This window comes from Ambystoma mexicanum, chromosome 6q (genome assembly GCF_040938575.1).
Source record: "Ambystoma mexicanum isolate Mex_15411 chromosome 6q, UKY_AmexF1_1, whole genome shotgun sequence".
NCBI lineage: Eukaryota > Metazoa > Chordata > Amphibia > Caudata > Ambystomatidae > Ambystoma > Ambystoma mexicanum.
The window spans coordinates 146237007-146251632 of record NC_090937.1 but is presented as its reverse complement, the minus strand read 5'-3'; the positions used below and the strand labels follow the sequence as shown (position 1 = coordinate 146251632).

Here is a 14626-nt window from a genome sequence, read left to right as displayed (position 1 = left end):
GGGAGCAAATCGTAAGCTGCACCAGAATTCACCAGCAGGCGGGAAATGTCCTTGACTCTATTAGAATTGACTGTGGGGATCCAGCTATGGCCGAGGGCATACTGAATTTTAATCGGAGATGTCACCCATTGTCAAACTGTGCAATAGAGCTTAGTGCTTACCTTCTGGAAAGAGCGTCCAAGTGGCCAATGCTGTTGGGAGCAAATGCTGTCCGACTGGGGAAAAGAAAGTCAGGTGACACATTCTGGCCCAGACCCCCACGGTATACATTGCCTTAATGTCATCGTGGCCTGACTTGAACCCCAGCTGCGATTTTGCTGCTCTCAACATATCCATTCACGAGACATAACTGGGGCGCAAGGATACTTAATTTAACTCGATTTCATTTCATTACCGAATGAAATGTTTTGTTTTATGTTTGTTGTGAAAACTTGTATGCCTCAACGCCAAAATAAAGTTACTATGATGATGATGGTAAAAGCAAAATAAATCCGGCTACGCAGAAAATAATCTAATAATGCAAAAAGCAAATCTGGTAATGCAAACATTAGTTTGTAAAAATATAAATCAGGCTCTGCAATATTCATTCTGATTATTCATCAAACAGATCAGGTTATGCACCACACATAAATGTGGCTAGGCAACAACCAATCTGGTTGAGGAATAGAAAGCTGTCTGTTCACCAATTAATCTAATTGTGCAACAACTCGATCTGGCTAAGCCTGTGAACATTTATGCATGCAAAGCTAGGATTGACAATGCAGCACATTGCTAAATAAACGGTACTCCAGCAGTATAACAGTGAGGTTGCTAAGAACAAAGAGCCAGGCTGTTAAGCAATTAATCTGACTATACAATAAAGTACATCTGTTTAGACAACAATTAATCAAATATTGAAGCACATAAATCAGGCTATGCAACAATTCATCTGAGAAGCAACAAAAAGAAATCAAGCTGTGCAACAATGAATCTGACTAAGCAAAATAAATCAGGCTGTGTAAAGATTCATCTAAATATGACACCAGCGAATCTAGTTGTGCAGCAATATATCTGACTATACAATAGAGTAAATCTGGCTAGGGAAACATTTAGCTAATCAAGCAACACATGCATGTGGCTGTGCAGCAATGAATCTGACTTTCCAGAAAATGAACCTGCTTGTACAAGAGCAACTCAGGTTATGAAAGAGTACATTTAGAAATGCAAAACAAAATCTGGCTAGGACTAATTGGCCTGGCTCTGCATTAATCAATGCAATTGCACAACACACAAATCTGGTTGTGTGCCAATCTGATTGTGTTATAAAGTAAATCTGCCTATACAAGCCTACATCTGGCTATCCAACTATTAGTCTGCCTATACAACAATATGTGTTGCTATGCAACGGTAAGTATGGCCGTGCATGCACAAATCAGGCTATGCCACAATTAATTTGAATCATGCAGCAAATAGATCTGGCTATGCTCAAACGTATATCTGGCTATGTAGCAAATTGTCTGGGAATGCATCTGGCTATGTGAAATTATGTTACAATGTAGCGAATGGGATCTGACTTCGGAGCAATTAGACTGTGCCTTGATAAACTGCTATATAGGTAACAAACACATCGTTATCACTATCATATAATTGAGAATGTGCACCAGTTAATCTGGTTATACAACAACTAGATATGGCTCTGCAAACATATGTATTGATCTATGAAGCAGTGGACCTGCTTATGCAACAGTAGGTCTGACAGCTATATTTCGGACACTGTGAGTGAGTGGCACCAGATTTGGTTCCTTACCTACTAATCCAACGAATCGCTGGACAACATTCATCAACACAATTGCCAATGCATATAAGGGATCCACACATTATTTATAGGCTTATCTAAATATGTAAACCTTGCAATGACTAAGAAGCCAAACTTTTGGCTGCTCCTCCAATGCTGTGTTATGAAATGCCTCACTGATATTCCTGGGATGCCAGGGAAGTTCTGGCAGACGGATGCATTCAGCAGCTGCCCCTCTTCTATCATCGTGAATTTCAGCGACCCCCTGCAAATGATGACAAAAGATGCAGCACTACTGTGGCCATAACCGCCGAGCTGACGGGCCATTACATACTAAGGTAATGCCCCCGGGGACCAAAGTTACTTAATTTAACGGGGGCCCCGGGGCATTACCTTTAGGCGGTAATGGCCAGCTGGCGAGGCAGTTATTGCCATTAGTATTCTGGGGTTTGTAGCCCCGGAATACTAATGTCTTCGTAAAAACTTTTCAAGCTGCATTTATTTTGCCGTTTGAAAAGGCCGCCGCAGGAGTACGCATTCAATCTTGGAACTCTAGAATGTGCATACTGCTTCATTACTACGGAGCAAGTGGGTGCCATTTTGGGCTAAGATGCTCCATTGTAATGAATGGGAGGAATGTTTTTAAACGTTCAATGTATTCTGCACGTATAAGGCAGTATGTGATATGCAGTAATGTGTATTTCGCAGATTGGCTTACACGTGCAGAATGCATTGTAGCTGTGAAAGCAGCGGCGCGTTGTTCCGGAGTTGGCGAATCATCAGCTGGAGTCGGGGAAATGGCGGCGTGCAGAGGTAGGCTTCAAAACATCAGTGTACCCGGCGCGTGATGCACGCAAGTGCGTCCACGGGATTACCCTGTGGTATGGCTGAGAAACAAGTCAATCCACATGAAGTGTATCCCTTGGGATCGCTGCGCCATGTACTAATTTTGCATGAACCAGCCTCAGGCACGTCTTTATCTACATTAGTGGGCAACTCACGACTGCACTGGACTCGTTTCAATGTTGCAGGATTTGATCGCAACATACTTATCAATGGCACTCAGAGGGGCTTTGCAGTCCCACTCTTCCCTTCCAAATGTTGCCTTTTAATATCTAGGCCAGGTTTGCAGTGGTCTACAAATCACACATGTTGCATGCAATATAGGGAGGTTATGCAGCTACTGGCACGCACTGTTTATGTTGTTTATGTTGACACACCCACTCCTGGCCTTCCCATGGTGGGGTGATGGCCATCAGGAAAGTGAGAGTGCATTCCATTAGGTGGGGCTCTGCCACACGGTCATAGCACATGGATGTCTGCCTGGCGGGTGGAGGTGATGCAAGATGAAATAAAAGCCACTGTCCCCCCAGCACGATAAGTGGGGCGCATATTACCTCATGCATTAGTCTAGATATCAATGCAAAATGTTCCTGTAAAAGCCTTCCATGAAATATCTTAGGTCATCAATTCAATACGTTTCACAAATTAGTATATGGAGAGAATTGTGTAGCACATTTTTTTATATGCCTAATGCCAATTGGCCAGTCCAAGGAAAAGCCCTGCATCGCCAGACTTCTTGTGCCTCATGATGTTAGTTCTGTCCTTATTCAACACTGATGTTGGGCATCGTCTAGCACATGAAGCAAGATCTGAAATGCAAATGTTCTCATTAGGAAAGTTATTTAAAGTGTATTGTTCATCCAACTCGGGTTTAATTAGCTCATTTTATTTTTTGAAGAAACGTAACAGCCTTCTGCAAAGGTGCCAACAACTTGAAATACAATAAAAAGCAAATGTACGCAAATAGTTTCGTCCTAAGTGTAAAAAGAACATGAAAACACATTACCTGTTTAAATTATGTATTAAGAATATGTTTTTTTTTCTCTCCCCTGTAGGCCCTGTGGAATTCTGCAAGTACGGAAGGCTCAATTTACAAAGCAATCCGACCAGTCCGTTGTTTCCAGCATTATCAGATCAATACCAACATCTGGACACAGGATGCCTTCCACTGATGTATTGAAGGGCAGGTTATGAACAGAGAGAACGGACTCTCCCACAGCAAGCTGCCAGGCCTTGCATAGTGCCCATGAACTCAGCTGCTAAGCTATCGTTTTATACGTCCAATAAATAATATAATTATTGTTCTTGGCATTTCTGTAGATCTCTATTTTCATTGCCAGCACTTTAATAAACACATTGAAATTCCATCTTTTAATCCCACGGGAACAGAACATTTTATAACACTATTTAAAAACAGTATCAGAGTACGAAGATTTATTCTGGAGGGGTGGGGGGGGGGCACTTTGTCTAGTTACTGTACCAAATATTCGTTTCGTACAAGTAATCCTGTAATTAACGGACAGCCAGCACCAAATGGTTACATCACTTTGGGGCTTTACTGTGTTTCTCAAAAAAAGAGTTTATAAATATAAAGTAAAGAAATCGTAAATAAAAGATTTATAATCTCTGTAAATTAAATATTCATTGCACAAGAGAGTATGATGTATGGTTACATTAAAATTATAATTTGCAAACATTAATGTTGCAGGGAGTGTGTTATTTGGGGCGACAGGGGATTTTGAATTTGCTGAGTTTACCACTTTAAATATACAATATTGTTTCTATAGCAAATGTTCCACGGTTAACAATGCCATCTTATTTGAAATGTTCTGGAAGATATTATTATTATTATTATTATTATTATTATTATTATTATTATTATTATTATTATTATTATTATTATCATCAGGGTATTTACTGAGCATGGACCTAGCTTCGAGTAGCAACAGAACTCTTCACAATCATAGGGGGAAGAACATGGCAAGGGCAGCAGAGAAACAAGGGAGTGGGAAGTTAACAGGGGAGGGGGACGGTGGCCAAATAGTTAGCAAGGTGATCTGCAAGAAACTAGGGGAAGAAGCAGTGGAGATGAGATCAGCCAGTGTGAACCTAGGTGTTAGGGAGGAGCGATTCCTTGAAGAGGAGGGTCTTGAGCTCCTACCTGAACTGTAGAAGCGAGGGGGCTGAGTCTGATGTTGACAGGGAGGAGGTTCCAGGCTCTGGGTATGTAGGCCATGTCCTCTGGTTTATTCCTTCCTGCACTGTCAGTTTCTTTGCTTCTGGTGGATCGTAGGCCTGCAGAAATGGTGAGTTTTTCAGTGAGGAAGATTTCAGGGTGAGAGCCTTGTAGTTGAAACAGCATGATTTGAAGATTATAGGAGGAGCCAGTGAAGTTTGATGGGGTTGTGGTGATGTGGTCGAATTTGTCTAGTCCTTTGATGAGTCATGCTGCATCATCCAGTACAAATCTTAGGGGTGCCAGTGTATTTGCTGGAAGGCCTTCCAAAAGGTTATTGCCACCATCAAGGTGGCAGTGCACCAAGGCTTGGACAGCAGATCTGAAGTTGTTTTCTGGGATGAAGCTTTTGATATTCCACAGGTCTGTGTCTTATTTGCCACGTGAAATGAACACTTAAAAGTATAAGCTCATACGCTCATTTTCAAAATATCTGTTTCTTATTTCACACACTGTAATATGATCCTGATTCTTTTTTTCTTTTTTTTTAAATGGAGCGGTCCTTGCATTATCCTCTTTCACTGATGATATTGTCTACCCATTGCCTCAATGATTTCTATTGCATTCCAGAGGTTGTATATGCAGTTCCACAAGAGCTCCATTTAGTGCTAGCATTTTTTGGAAGTTGTCTTCGTTCGGCAGCTCTGGCAGGATCTCTAGATGGGCCTGAATATTATCTTGAATGTTCTAATGCTCATAATAGATTCAGGCATAAACTGCTGTTCGTAGTCTACATTTTAATTTTTTCTCACTGAACATCCTGCTAGAATTCATATTTACCATGCCTAATTCCTTCGCCAGATGATTGGAAGGAAAGATGATGTTTTCTCAAGGAGTCCAAGGTCCCACGCACTTCTGGACAGACTCAATAATGGTGATCCTGTTTTTTTTTTTTCACCCATTCTCCCTAGTGTGAGTGAAATGTTCTGACAACTCTCTTGTAGCTTGACACTCTACATTGACGGATCCACACCATACCTCCTAAGTAAAGCTTTTGACCACCTCATTTACGCTTGTTCACTTTCACAAACTACACACTTTCGATTCATTTTTCAACTTAAACAAACTGTTTCTCATCTAAATCAATTATCTCTCACAGTTCCAAAGTGAGTGCATATCACTGGGGCAGAGTGAATGTGTCTGTCTGTACTCCAAATCAGCAAGACGTTCATGCTTGTGATTCACCAAGCTGCTCAACATTGGCTTGGGAATTTGCAGAGACGTAGAAGGGTGGCAGATGGTGTTGCTAAGATTATTTTGCAATGTGAATGAAAGGTGATCTTCTGAAAGGAATCTTCTAGACTAGGTTTTGACAGAAAAACATTGTAATTCTTGTTTTAGCTGAGGGAGATGGAAACACTATTGGAACATTACATTCAGTTTTTTTTTCAGAAAAGTTAGGGTGCATTCTTTTAAGTAGCATTTATTTTAACAGAACCAAACTGAACACTTTATAAAATACATATACATAGAGTGAAAAGAAAACATTATTTGAAAGGTGCTGTGAAGGGTCAGAAATGAGATATGGACACAAGGTAGTAATTTCCTCAACATTAGATATTGTATTAAATTAAACAAGGTGTGGCTAAAGGCCGTCATATCCCTATCCTAGAGAGCGTTTCCCTACCTATGAAACTAAAACTAAGGATCTGTCTTTATCTTGTCATCAAAGGCAGGCGAACTGTCCTTATGTCCAAAATCGATCGGACCCTTGCACTACATTTTATTTAAAAAAAGTGTGCAATGAACAGGTCTCTGTTTTAAATTCAATCGTTTTCAAAAAAACACATACATGCATATATATATATTGAACAAAATGAATCCTTGTATCCAAAGGATGGGTCACTTCCCCCGACCTTAATCCAGGTACAATGTTGCAAATGTTCAATTCATACAACAGTTCTTTTAAGTGAAGTATAAATATCTCTTTCACACACTTCCTTAAAATAATAAAGAAAATGTCTTGTTCAAACAATGGCAGTTTTAAGGATGGCAATGCATATCTTGGCCTTTGGAACTGATGTTTTAACACTTTCTTAGCGATTATGCAAAGATTGTCTTTCACAAACAATAATTCCCCAAGAATGCCTCCTCTACACGACACTTTCTCAAGGCTGATAAAGAGTATTATTTTCAGGTAGTGGTAGATTTAATAAGAATGATGAAAATGCCTAATCTAATCAACAGTTTACAAAAGAAGGTATTCTGTTATATTTTCCTGCTAGAAACCCCCTTTTCAATGTCTTGTCTTTTAAACAGTTCACAAAGATGGTCTCCTGGTATACTCTCCTGACAGGAATACTCCTCAAAATATCTCCCCGTTCATCAACTTGGTGTCCGATCAAAGGGTCGACTACAAAGGGTCGAATGGTCAAAGGATCAACACCAAAGGACCGAAAACAAAAGGATTGTTTTTTTTTTTAATTACATTTTTTGGGGGTTTTCGTTTAGGGAAAAAAGTGTTTTTTACCACAAAATACGTGGGTTGGGGGGGACCCCCCAAAAAAAAAATTGATCCTTTTGTTTTCAGTCCTTTGCTGTCGACCCTTTGACCATTCGATCGTTTAGTTGTGGATCCTTTGACCTATAACCCATCAACTTTACATGGATTACCTGGTATATTCGCTGCCAAGAATCCCTCTTTGGTCCTTGAAGATCCCCTGGTGTACTCTCCTGCCAGGTATCTTTCTCCCAAAGGTCCTCTGAGCTTTAAAAATCTCCTGGTGTACTCTCCAGCCAGGTATTTTTCATCCCAAAGGCTCACTGCCTGGTGCACTCTCCCCACAAGATCTTCCAACAATCTGTCCATGTTCTCTTTCTCTTTCCTTAAGTATTACCCAGTTGTGCTCTTCACTGGTTATACTGTATTAACTTCAGGTATCAACGTCCCCCACATTGGCATCCCATTTTATGGAGGCTTGTTCAAGTTTTGATAGCTAGCTTCATTGTTAGCATTCATCGGCTTGTGGCAATGCTTGTTTCAATCTTCCATATATTGACTTGCCATATACAGAGAGTTGTACAATTCTTGCATTGCAATAGCTTCATTACAGTTAATTGGTTCATCACAGCATTTACCCCAGGTTTCCCATATCAACATCTCACATAAGGGGACTTGTGAAAATACAATCTTTCCCTTTCATTAAGTTGATGTTTATAGTATGTTCCCAATTTAAACACTTGTCGGTATGCTCCGAGCCTCCCAATGGTTTTGGACAGACTCACCAGTGTTGGTTGGCACGTCTGGCTCGTGGCGTCGAGCTGGAACATTGTGCCGTTAAAAAGCATTCCCTGCCTTTCAGATCATCCTGTGGCTCTGTTGACAGCTTCTCCTTCATCTGCCAGTGAAACTGCGTTTTTTCCCCATGACCGTGACCTCAGCAGTCTCTTTTCAGCTGCCGGTCGCAAATGGTCCTTCTGCAGCACCATCTTGGCTTCTCCTGGTCTCTCGCCGCCTCATAGGAAAGCACTAGCTTTCTTCCACATTGTTCTTTTGCATAAGTCTGCTTTTGGGTCTGTTCCATGCTGCTCTCGCCCTCCATCCCTCTTCTCCTAATTTAGTACTGCCATGAAAGACACACCAGTTTTAAATCTTCTGCACAGATAATTAGAGTTACAGCAACTAGACTGCACATTGCTGGTTCTTCTGCTCCACATTAACTCCTTTCTACTCTTGCTCATCCCAGTTCTAAAGGATTTATGGGAATTGAAGTCCAAAGAATTGTTACTCCTTTTAAAGCAATTTTTTTTCCTGGGTTTTTGTTCACATTAAAACCAGCATTAGCAGGAGATGTTACAAAAGCATCATATACATAAGAAGCATGAATGGTATCCTGCCTAAGGTTTCTGGCCAAAAAGGGCTTTAGGATTTTACAATTGGGAGGATGGGAATAATGACAATATGCTATCAAGAATGTAGGTATTATTGGGACATCTTCAGAATGAATGGAAGAATACTGTGTCTCTCCATATGGAGTCACCACATCTCCCTGACAGCCATCTCCTCCCATGTGATCCTCCCTCAAAATACCTTCCCCAGAATCAGGATCATGTACCGGCTGCATCCCCTGGCCACATGGGAGGAGATCCTAGGCTGGGGATTACTAATGACTTCACAGGATCCATCACAGTGTCCATGTATTGATTTCACAGGCTGTGGTGTGTGAAGACTGGCAAGGGCCTCTGGGGGGAAGTGGCCACAGGGTTTGGGTGTCTGTGGCTTTGGCTTTCAGCACAAGTGAGACAGAGGGCCTGATTTACAAAATCGTTTTTCAATGGGAAAGTCTTACTGAAAACACAGTATACATCAGGCTCAGTGTGCACTTTCTCCGCCTAGATGTTGCAACAGCATCACTTTATGAATCAGGCACTTAATTTGTCATTTTGCAAAGCTCACTACCTTCACAATATTATTGGTGCTATGGAGTGAAATAGTTTAAAACACTTCCTCCCAAAAGATGTTTTGGCTCCACTTAGTTTGGAAGCTACTACAGGAGAACCATTACAATTTTGGGTGGGTTGTAATTGTGGTTTGGAATGGGAGTGGGGTTGTTTGTCAGATGTGTGTTTTATTCATTTTCACAACTTCCTCAAAACGTACTGATGAACAGAATCGGATGAATTATTTTTAGACTTTCGTTTTCAGTCACCTTTTTCACTGGCATTTTCCACACCCACACTTCTATTTGCCATCACTTCGAACCTCCCCTTTCTTCCCCTCTCATACTCTTTTCCATATTCCTATACAAAAATACTTCATAATAAAGAAGAAGAAAAGAACATCATCTTAAATACAAGAACTTAATTGCACAATATTCAACAACTGTTGATGTGTTGTTTGTATAGATATGTATGCATTAATATACCAAGACAACATTTCTACATTGTCCGAAAAACAATTCACATCATCAAAGATGGTTTTCCATTGACATGCTTCCATATCCCCTACACGTTTCAGGTCCCCAAACCCCTTCAACAGGTGGGAGTGTTATCTTTTTTTAAAAAATCTAATAAAATAGAAAGAGGTTGAATTTAGATCGATATCCATCCAAAATGTCACCAGAGTATATGCATAAATGCCTAGTACTAACCTGTGTGCTCTTGCACTAACACAAATGTGCCAATCATAGAGCTCTAAAAAGAACATGCATAATCTTATGTAATCCGAATTTCTGCAACCATATGCTCAAGGACACTCAATCAAACTGACTTTGCTCCTCTCCTGTCTGTTTCCAATAACAAATGCTGTAAACAAAACCCCAAGCCATTCAGATTTCAAAAGTCAATGGTCCTCATCACGAGTTGGGTTGTAGCCCTTAACTACAGCGGTAACGGTATTACCATCACATTTAAGGGCTGGCCATATCACAGGTTGGGCACTAAATGGGCTGTTTTACCTCTCGTTTTTTATTGGAGGTAAAAATCCCATTTAGCACCCTGTTTTGGCAGTGTTACTTCCAACAGTATTATCCCCCCAGTATTAGTGCCGTAAATGCCCCATTGGATCCAATGGACCCAATGGGGATTTACCATTAACGTCCAACCTGTGATCTGGCGGTAATACCGCCGGACCGGTGGGTGCTAAGGCTAATACAGTCGAGCGGTATTACAGCCAGGATACAGCCCAACTCGTGATGAGGCCCACTATCTTCTTCCCTGATCTGGTTCCTATTACGGAAAGAGTGATGAATGCATCATTAACAGGGAGACATTAAATATCTAGAAACCTTCATCATCAGAAATATTCGAGTTGGGAGTATTAGTAAAAGCCCAGGGACTGCATCTCTCCTGCCCTAAAAAGTCTTCACTGGCTCCTGGCTGCTTCATGAATTACATTCAAATCCCTCTGTATCATCCACAAGGCTTTCTGGGCCCTGGGACCACACTTTCTGCAACTCTCTCTTACTAAATATTCCCCTTCCAGGCCTCTGTGCTCCTCTGGCACCAACTCTCTGTGTGCAAAGTGTTTCACTAAACAGAGGGCAGGAGGTTGATGGCTTTCCTCAACTTGCTCCCTTCTAGGGAACAGCCACCCCCTGTCTCTGCATCTTGAGCAGAACTTCCTTAAATTCTGTAAATTCCTAAAGACTTTCCTCTTTACCTCTTCCTTCCCACCTTCTCTCCTCTGCTAATCTCACAGTTGCTTTGATTGGGTACCAGTGCCCATATGCATCATGGGGGCCCTGACCTCCCACACTCAATCGCCCCCAGCTTCTGTCTATCCTCAGCATTTGGCTCAGCACACCATACATCCTATAGGCTCACACTTATGTTACCATGCACTTCATCGGTTGCTTGTCCACGAACTTGGACACCCCGGCACCTACTCCCACTTCCCTATCCCTTCTGCACTTGCACGTTCTGAATATTCACAAGCTATTGTAGGTTTCTCATGTCTTTTTCCCCTCCACTGTATTTAATATCGTTATGTTTACTAATGTCTCTCATTCCTGTGTCCCCTACCTGTTGCCATGTGGGTGCTTTGAAACTGAATTTACTTGTTGTATAAGCGCCTATACACGCTAACAATAAATAAAAAAATAAACAAATAAAAACCTTGCTTGCTTTGTGTTCAAAAATCGCTTTGGAGAAAAAAGAACCAGGCATTTGCTACATCTCTTATATTTAACATATTACTATTGAACAGTGGGGTTGTGCCTGAAAGTGAGTTAGTGAGCATATCACAAAGTTCAGATATTTATATATCCTCTGTTAAAGGTCATAATGAAAATGACTTTTAAGTTCTAAAATAGATCAGACTGCTTTAAGTCATCAGAAAGGGAAGAATCTGGTTCTCCGTTTTTCGCCCACCCTAATGGATTCAGAAATTGCTGATGAATCAGATCCTTTCTGGCATAAACAGAACAAGAAATACCTACAAAGACAAAGAAAACTAAAAAGCAAAGAGTCCAGGATTGAGGATATATCTGTTTCAATACGTCCAATCGAGTTTGTGAAATCGAAGGGGAAAAAAGGTTCTTAACAGTCTGCATCTAATCATAATCAGCTAAAGGATATGTCTCGCCTGGCACAAGGCCCTTTGTATCAATGGTTAACTGCAGCTCCGGTACAGCAAATTCCTACGTTGACTAGGGGGGATTAATCAACCTCCTCCTGTAGTTCACGTATGAGTATCCAATTTTAATTATGGAGCGGAAAGTGTGCCTTGAGTAAACATGGCTGAGAATTTGTCCTTCCCTCAGACTTCAAAAGTCCCAGAAAAAATACAACTTGTGCAAAATTGAATAAATCTAATGTTACCAAAATTAAAATCTTGGAACCACTAGAAACTTCAGTCAGCCCTTTATGAACAAAATATATTTCATCTTTCAATGATTGCATCAAAGGATGTTACTGTTATTGAACTTCCTGACTCTGATTCTCAACCAAATTGGGCTATCATTCGCTTTATCTCATCATTGTTTGTGGAATATATTTTAATGCAAACACCTGTGTTAGTAAAAATAGGGTTTGAAGATAACCCAATTCAATCAATAGAGGTGGACTTGGAAGCTGACCCTTTTGGGATTTGAAAGACTTGAATAACCTAAAAGTGGTTAAATCCGATTTTAAACAAGACATACAACCTTTAGAGAACAAGGTATCTGCTCTTAAAGCAGCATTGAATCAAAATAACACATTGTTTCTTTTGCAGAAAGATGTTTTTAGGAACTGAATTGGGAAATAAACAGCCAAGGAAATAGGGGGTGGAGGAATAAAAAATATATAATGGAATACACGTGGCTCACGATCATTTTTAAAAAGACAGTAGGGATGGAAATATTAGCTGAATCTGATATTTTTTACCTCAACGAATCCTGGCTAGCTAGTCCCTGCTTAATTGGTGGTTCCACTTTAATAAAGAGAATGGCTGTTAGGAATAAAGTTGGTAGACCCTCCGGGGTTTGATAATTGGGTCTCGACTAGCTTTTAAGGTTAACAAATATCTTCCTTGTGGGAAATCCCTAAATGCTCAGTCAGTTATAATTTCTGGTCTTGGTTTGGACCACTTAGATAATAAATTACTGATAATTAGTTTGATCCTCCTGGGGGTGCCAGATCAATAGAAAAATATGTCAAAGCTACTCTCCAATCATGATTAAATGAGACAAATGGGTGGCTACACATGATTGTTGGGGACTTTAATGTTGCATGCAATGAGATTGTGTCAAGGAGTTCCCCCCTTCTCAACTGAGTTCGATCTTTGCTGGATTTCTTGATCGATGCCTTCTTGCAGACGGATCGAGTCTTGAATAAGGCTGCACGAGTCTCTTCTGACTCCAGCATGCGTTCAAAGTTCCGGGATGCAAGGATCCAGGAATACGGGAAATTTACAGAGTGCGCTACTAGCACACAAGTCCAGGAATCAAGAAAGGAAGGAAAGGGACTAGGAATGGGGTTGGCTGGAAGAAGCAAGAGAAACAATACCGCAAGCTACGGAGCACACGTCAGGTTGCAACTTCGCAATAGCATTGAGACGTGCGGAGCCGTGGGAGACGTGGTCTATAAACAGAACACGCTACGTCCAAGGTGTAGAGCGAGGAAGGTGTTTCACAGTGGACGGCCATGTTGGAAGTACAAGGGAGTGTAAGCCCCGTTGAGACAAGGACCAGGAAGTCCAAAAGTGGCATGTTCTGTAGTTCATGACAGCATGCCTCCTCCGAAGACCCGTTCCTTTGGGTTTGCCTGGGTGTATAAGGTGAAATCTTCTGAGCAGTCTAGGGGCCTTGATATTAGAAAGTGGTTCACAGGTTCTTTCACTAGGGGGATAACCTTTCCATTCAACCAGGTATTGAAGCTGACCCCGTTTATTCCTGGAGTCACATATTCAGGATACTTCATATTCCAATTGGTTGTCGACCAGCAGAGGAGGAGGTCGGCAGGATTTCCGGGAGGATTGGGTGTAGGGTTTTAATAAGGATGTGTGAAATACTGGGTGAATTTTCTTCCAGGAGTCTGGTAGTCTGATCCGGTATGAAACTGGATTGATCATTTCCTTGATGTGAAATGGACCATTGTGCCGAGGGGCCAACTTGTTTGGCCGTAGATGTCAGGGTAGTAATTTCGAGGACAACCAGACTTGATCACCAATTGCATAAGAAGGAACTAATCTTCTTTTGGAATCCGCATACCTCTTAGTCTGTGTTCTGCCCTTCTCTAACTTTTCTTTGGCCTCCTGGTGTACATTGATGAGGGTTTCTATCCAGGAGTCGACAGTAGGTACTGGTGTAGGATGAGGGAGAACAGAGGGTAGAACCGGTGGATGGAAACCTTGGGTACAATAAAAGGGACTGGTCTTAAGTGCTGAATGATCGGAATTGTTGTAGGCGAATTCAGCCACGGGTATCAGGAGCGACCAGTCATCCTGAACCTTGGTGGCGAAACATCGAAGATAATGCTCCAGGGTCTGATTAGCACGGTCTGTGGCCCGGTTGGTTTGGGGAAGATAACCAGATGAGAGGGCGTGTTGGATTCCCAAAATGCGACAGAGATGTTTCCAGAATTGAGAGACGTATTGAGGTCCTCGATAAGATATGATCTTGGAAGGAAGTCCATGTAAATGGAATATGTGTTCAGGAAGATTCCAGCAAGCTCAGACGAGGATGTTAGCTTACACAGGGGTGTAAAATGAGCCATGGCAGTGAACAAGTCTATGGTAACCATGATGGTTGTGTATCCTCAGGAAGGTGGTAATTCCACAATGAAGTCTGTAGCAATGAATTCCCATGGCCTTGTTGGCAGTGTAGGTTGCAGTAGAAGACCCGCCGGTCTCT

General features: G+C 41.4%; 1 protein-coding gene across 1 annotated transcript in view; it reads left to right on the top strand.

Annotated features, from left to right (window-relative positions):
• The window catches only part of CCSER1 (coiled-coil serine rich protein 1), a 2886772-nt gene extending 2882459 nt beyond the window's left edge, over positions 1–4313 (top strand). The window contains exon 10 of the mRNA XM_069630566.1: positions 3673–4313. Within this exon, the coding sequence (XP_069486667.1) occupies positions 3673–3789 (117 nt within the window). The 3' untranslated portion in view covers positions 3790–4313. The remainder of the gene's footprint in view (positions 1–3672) is intronic.
• The last annotated feature ends 10313 nt before the right edge of the window (positions 4314–14626 follow it).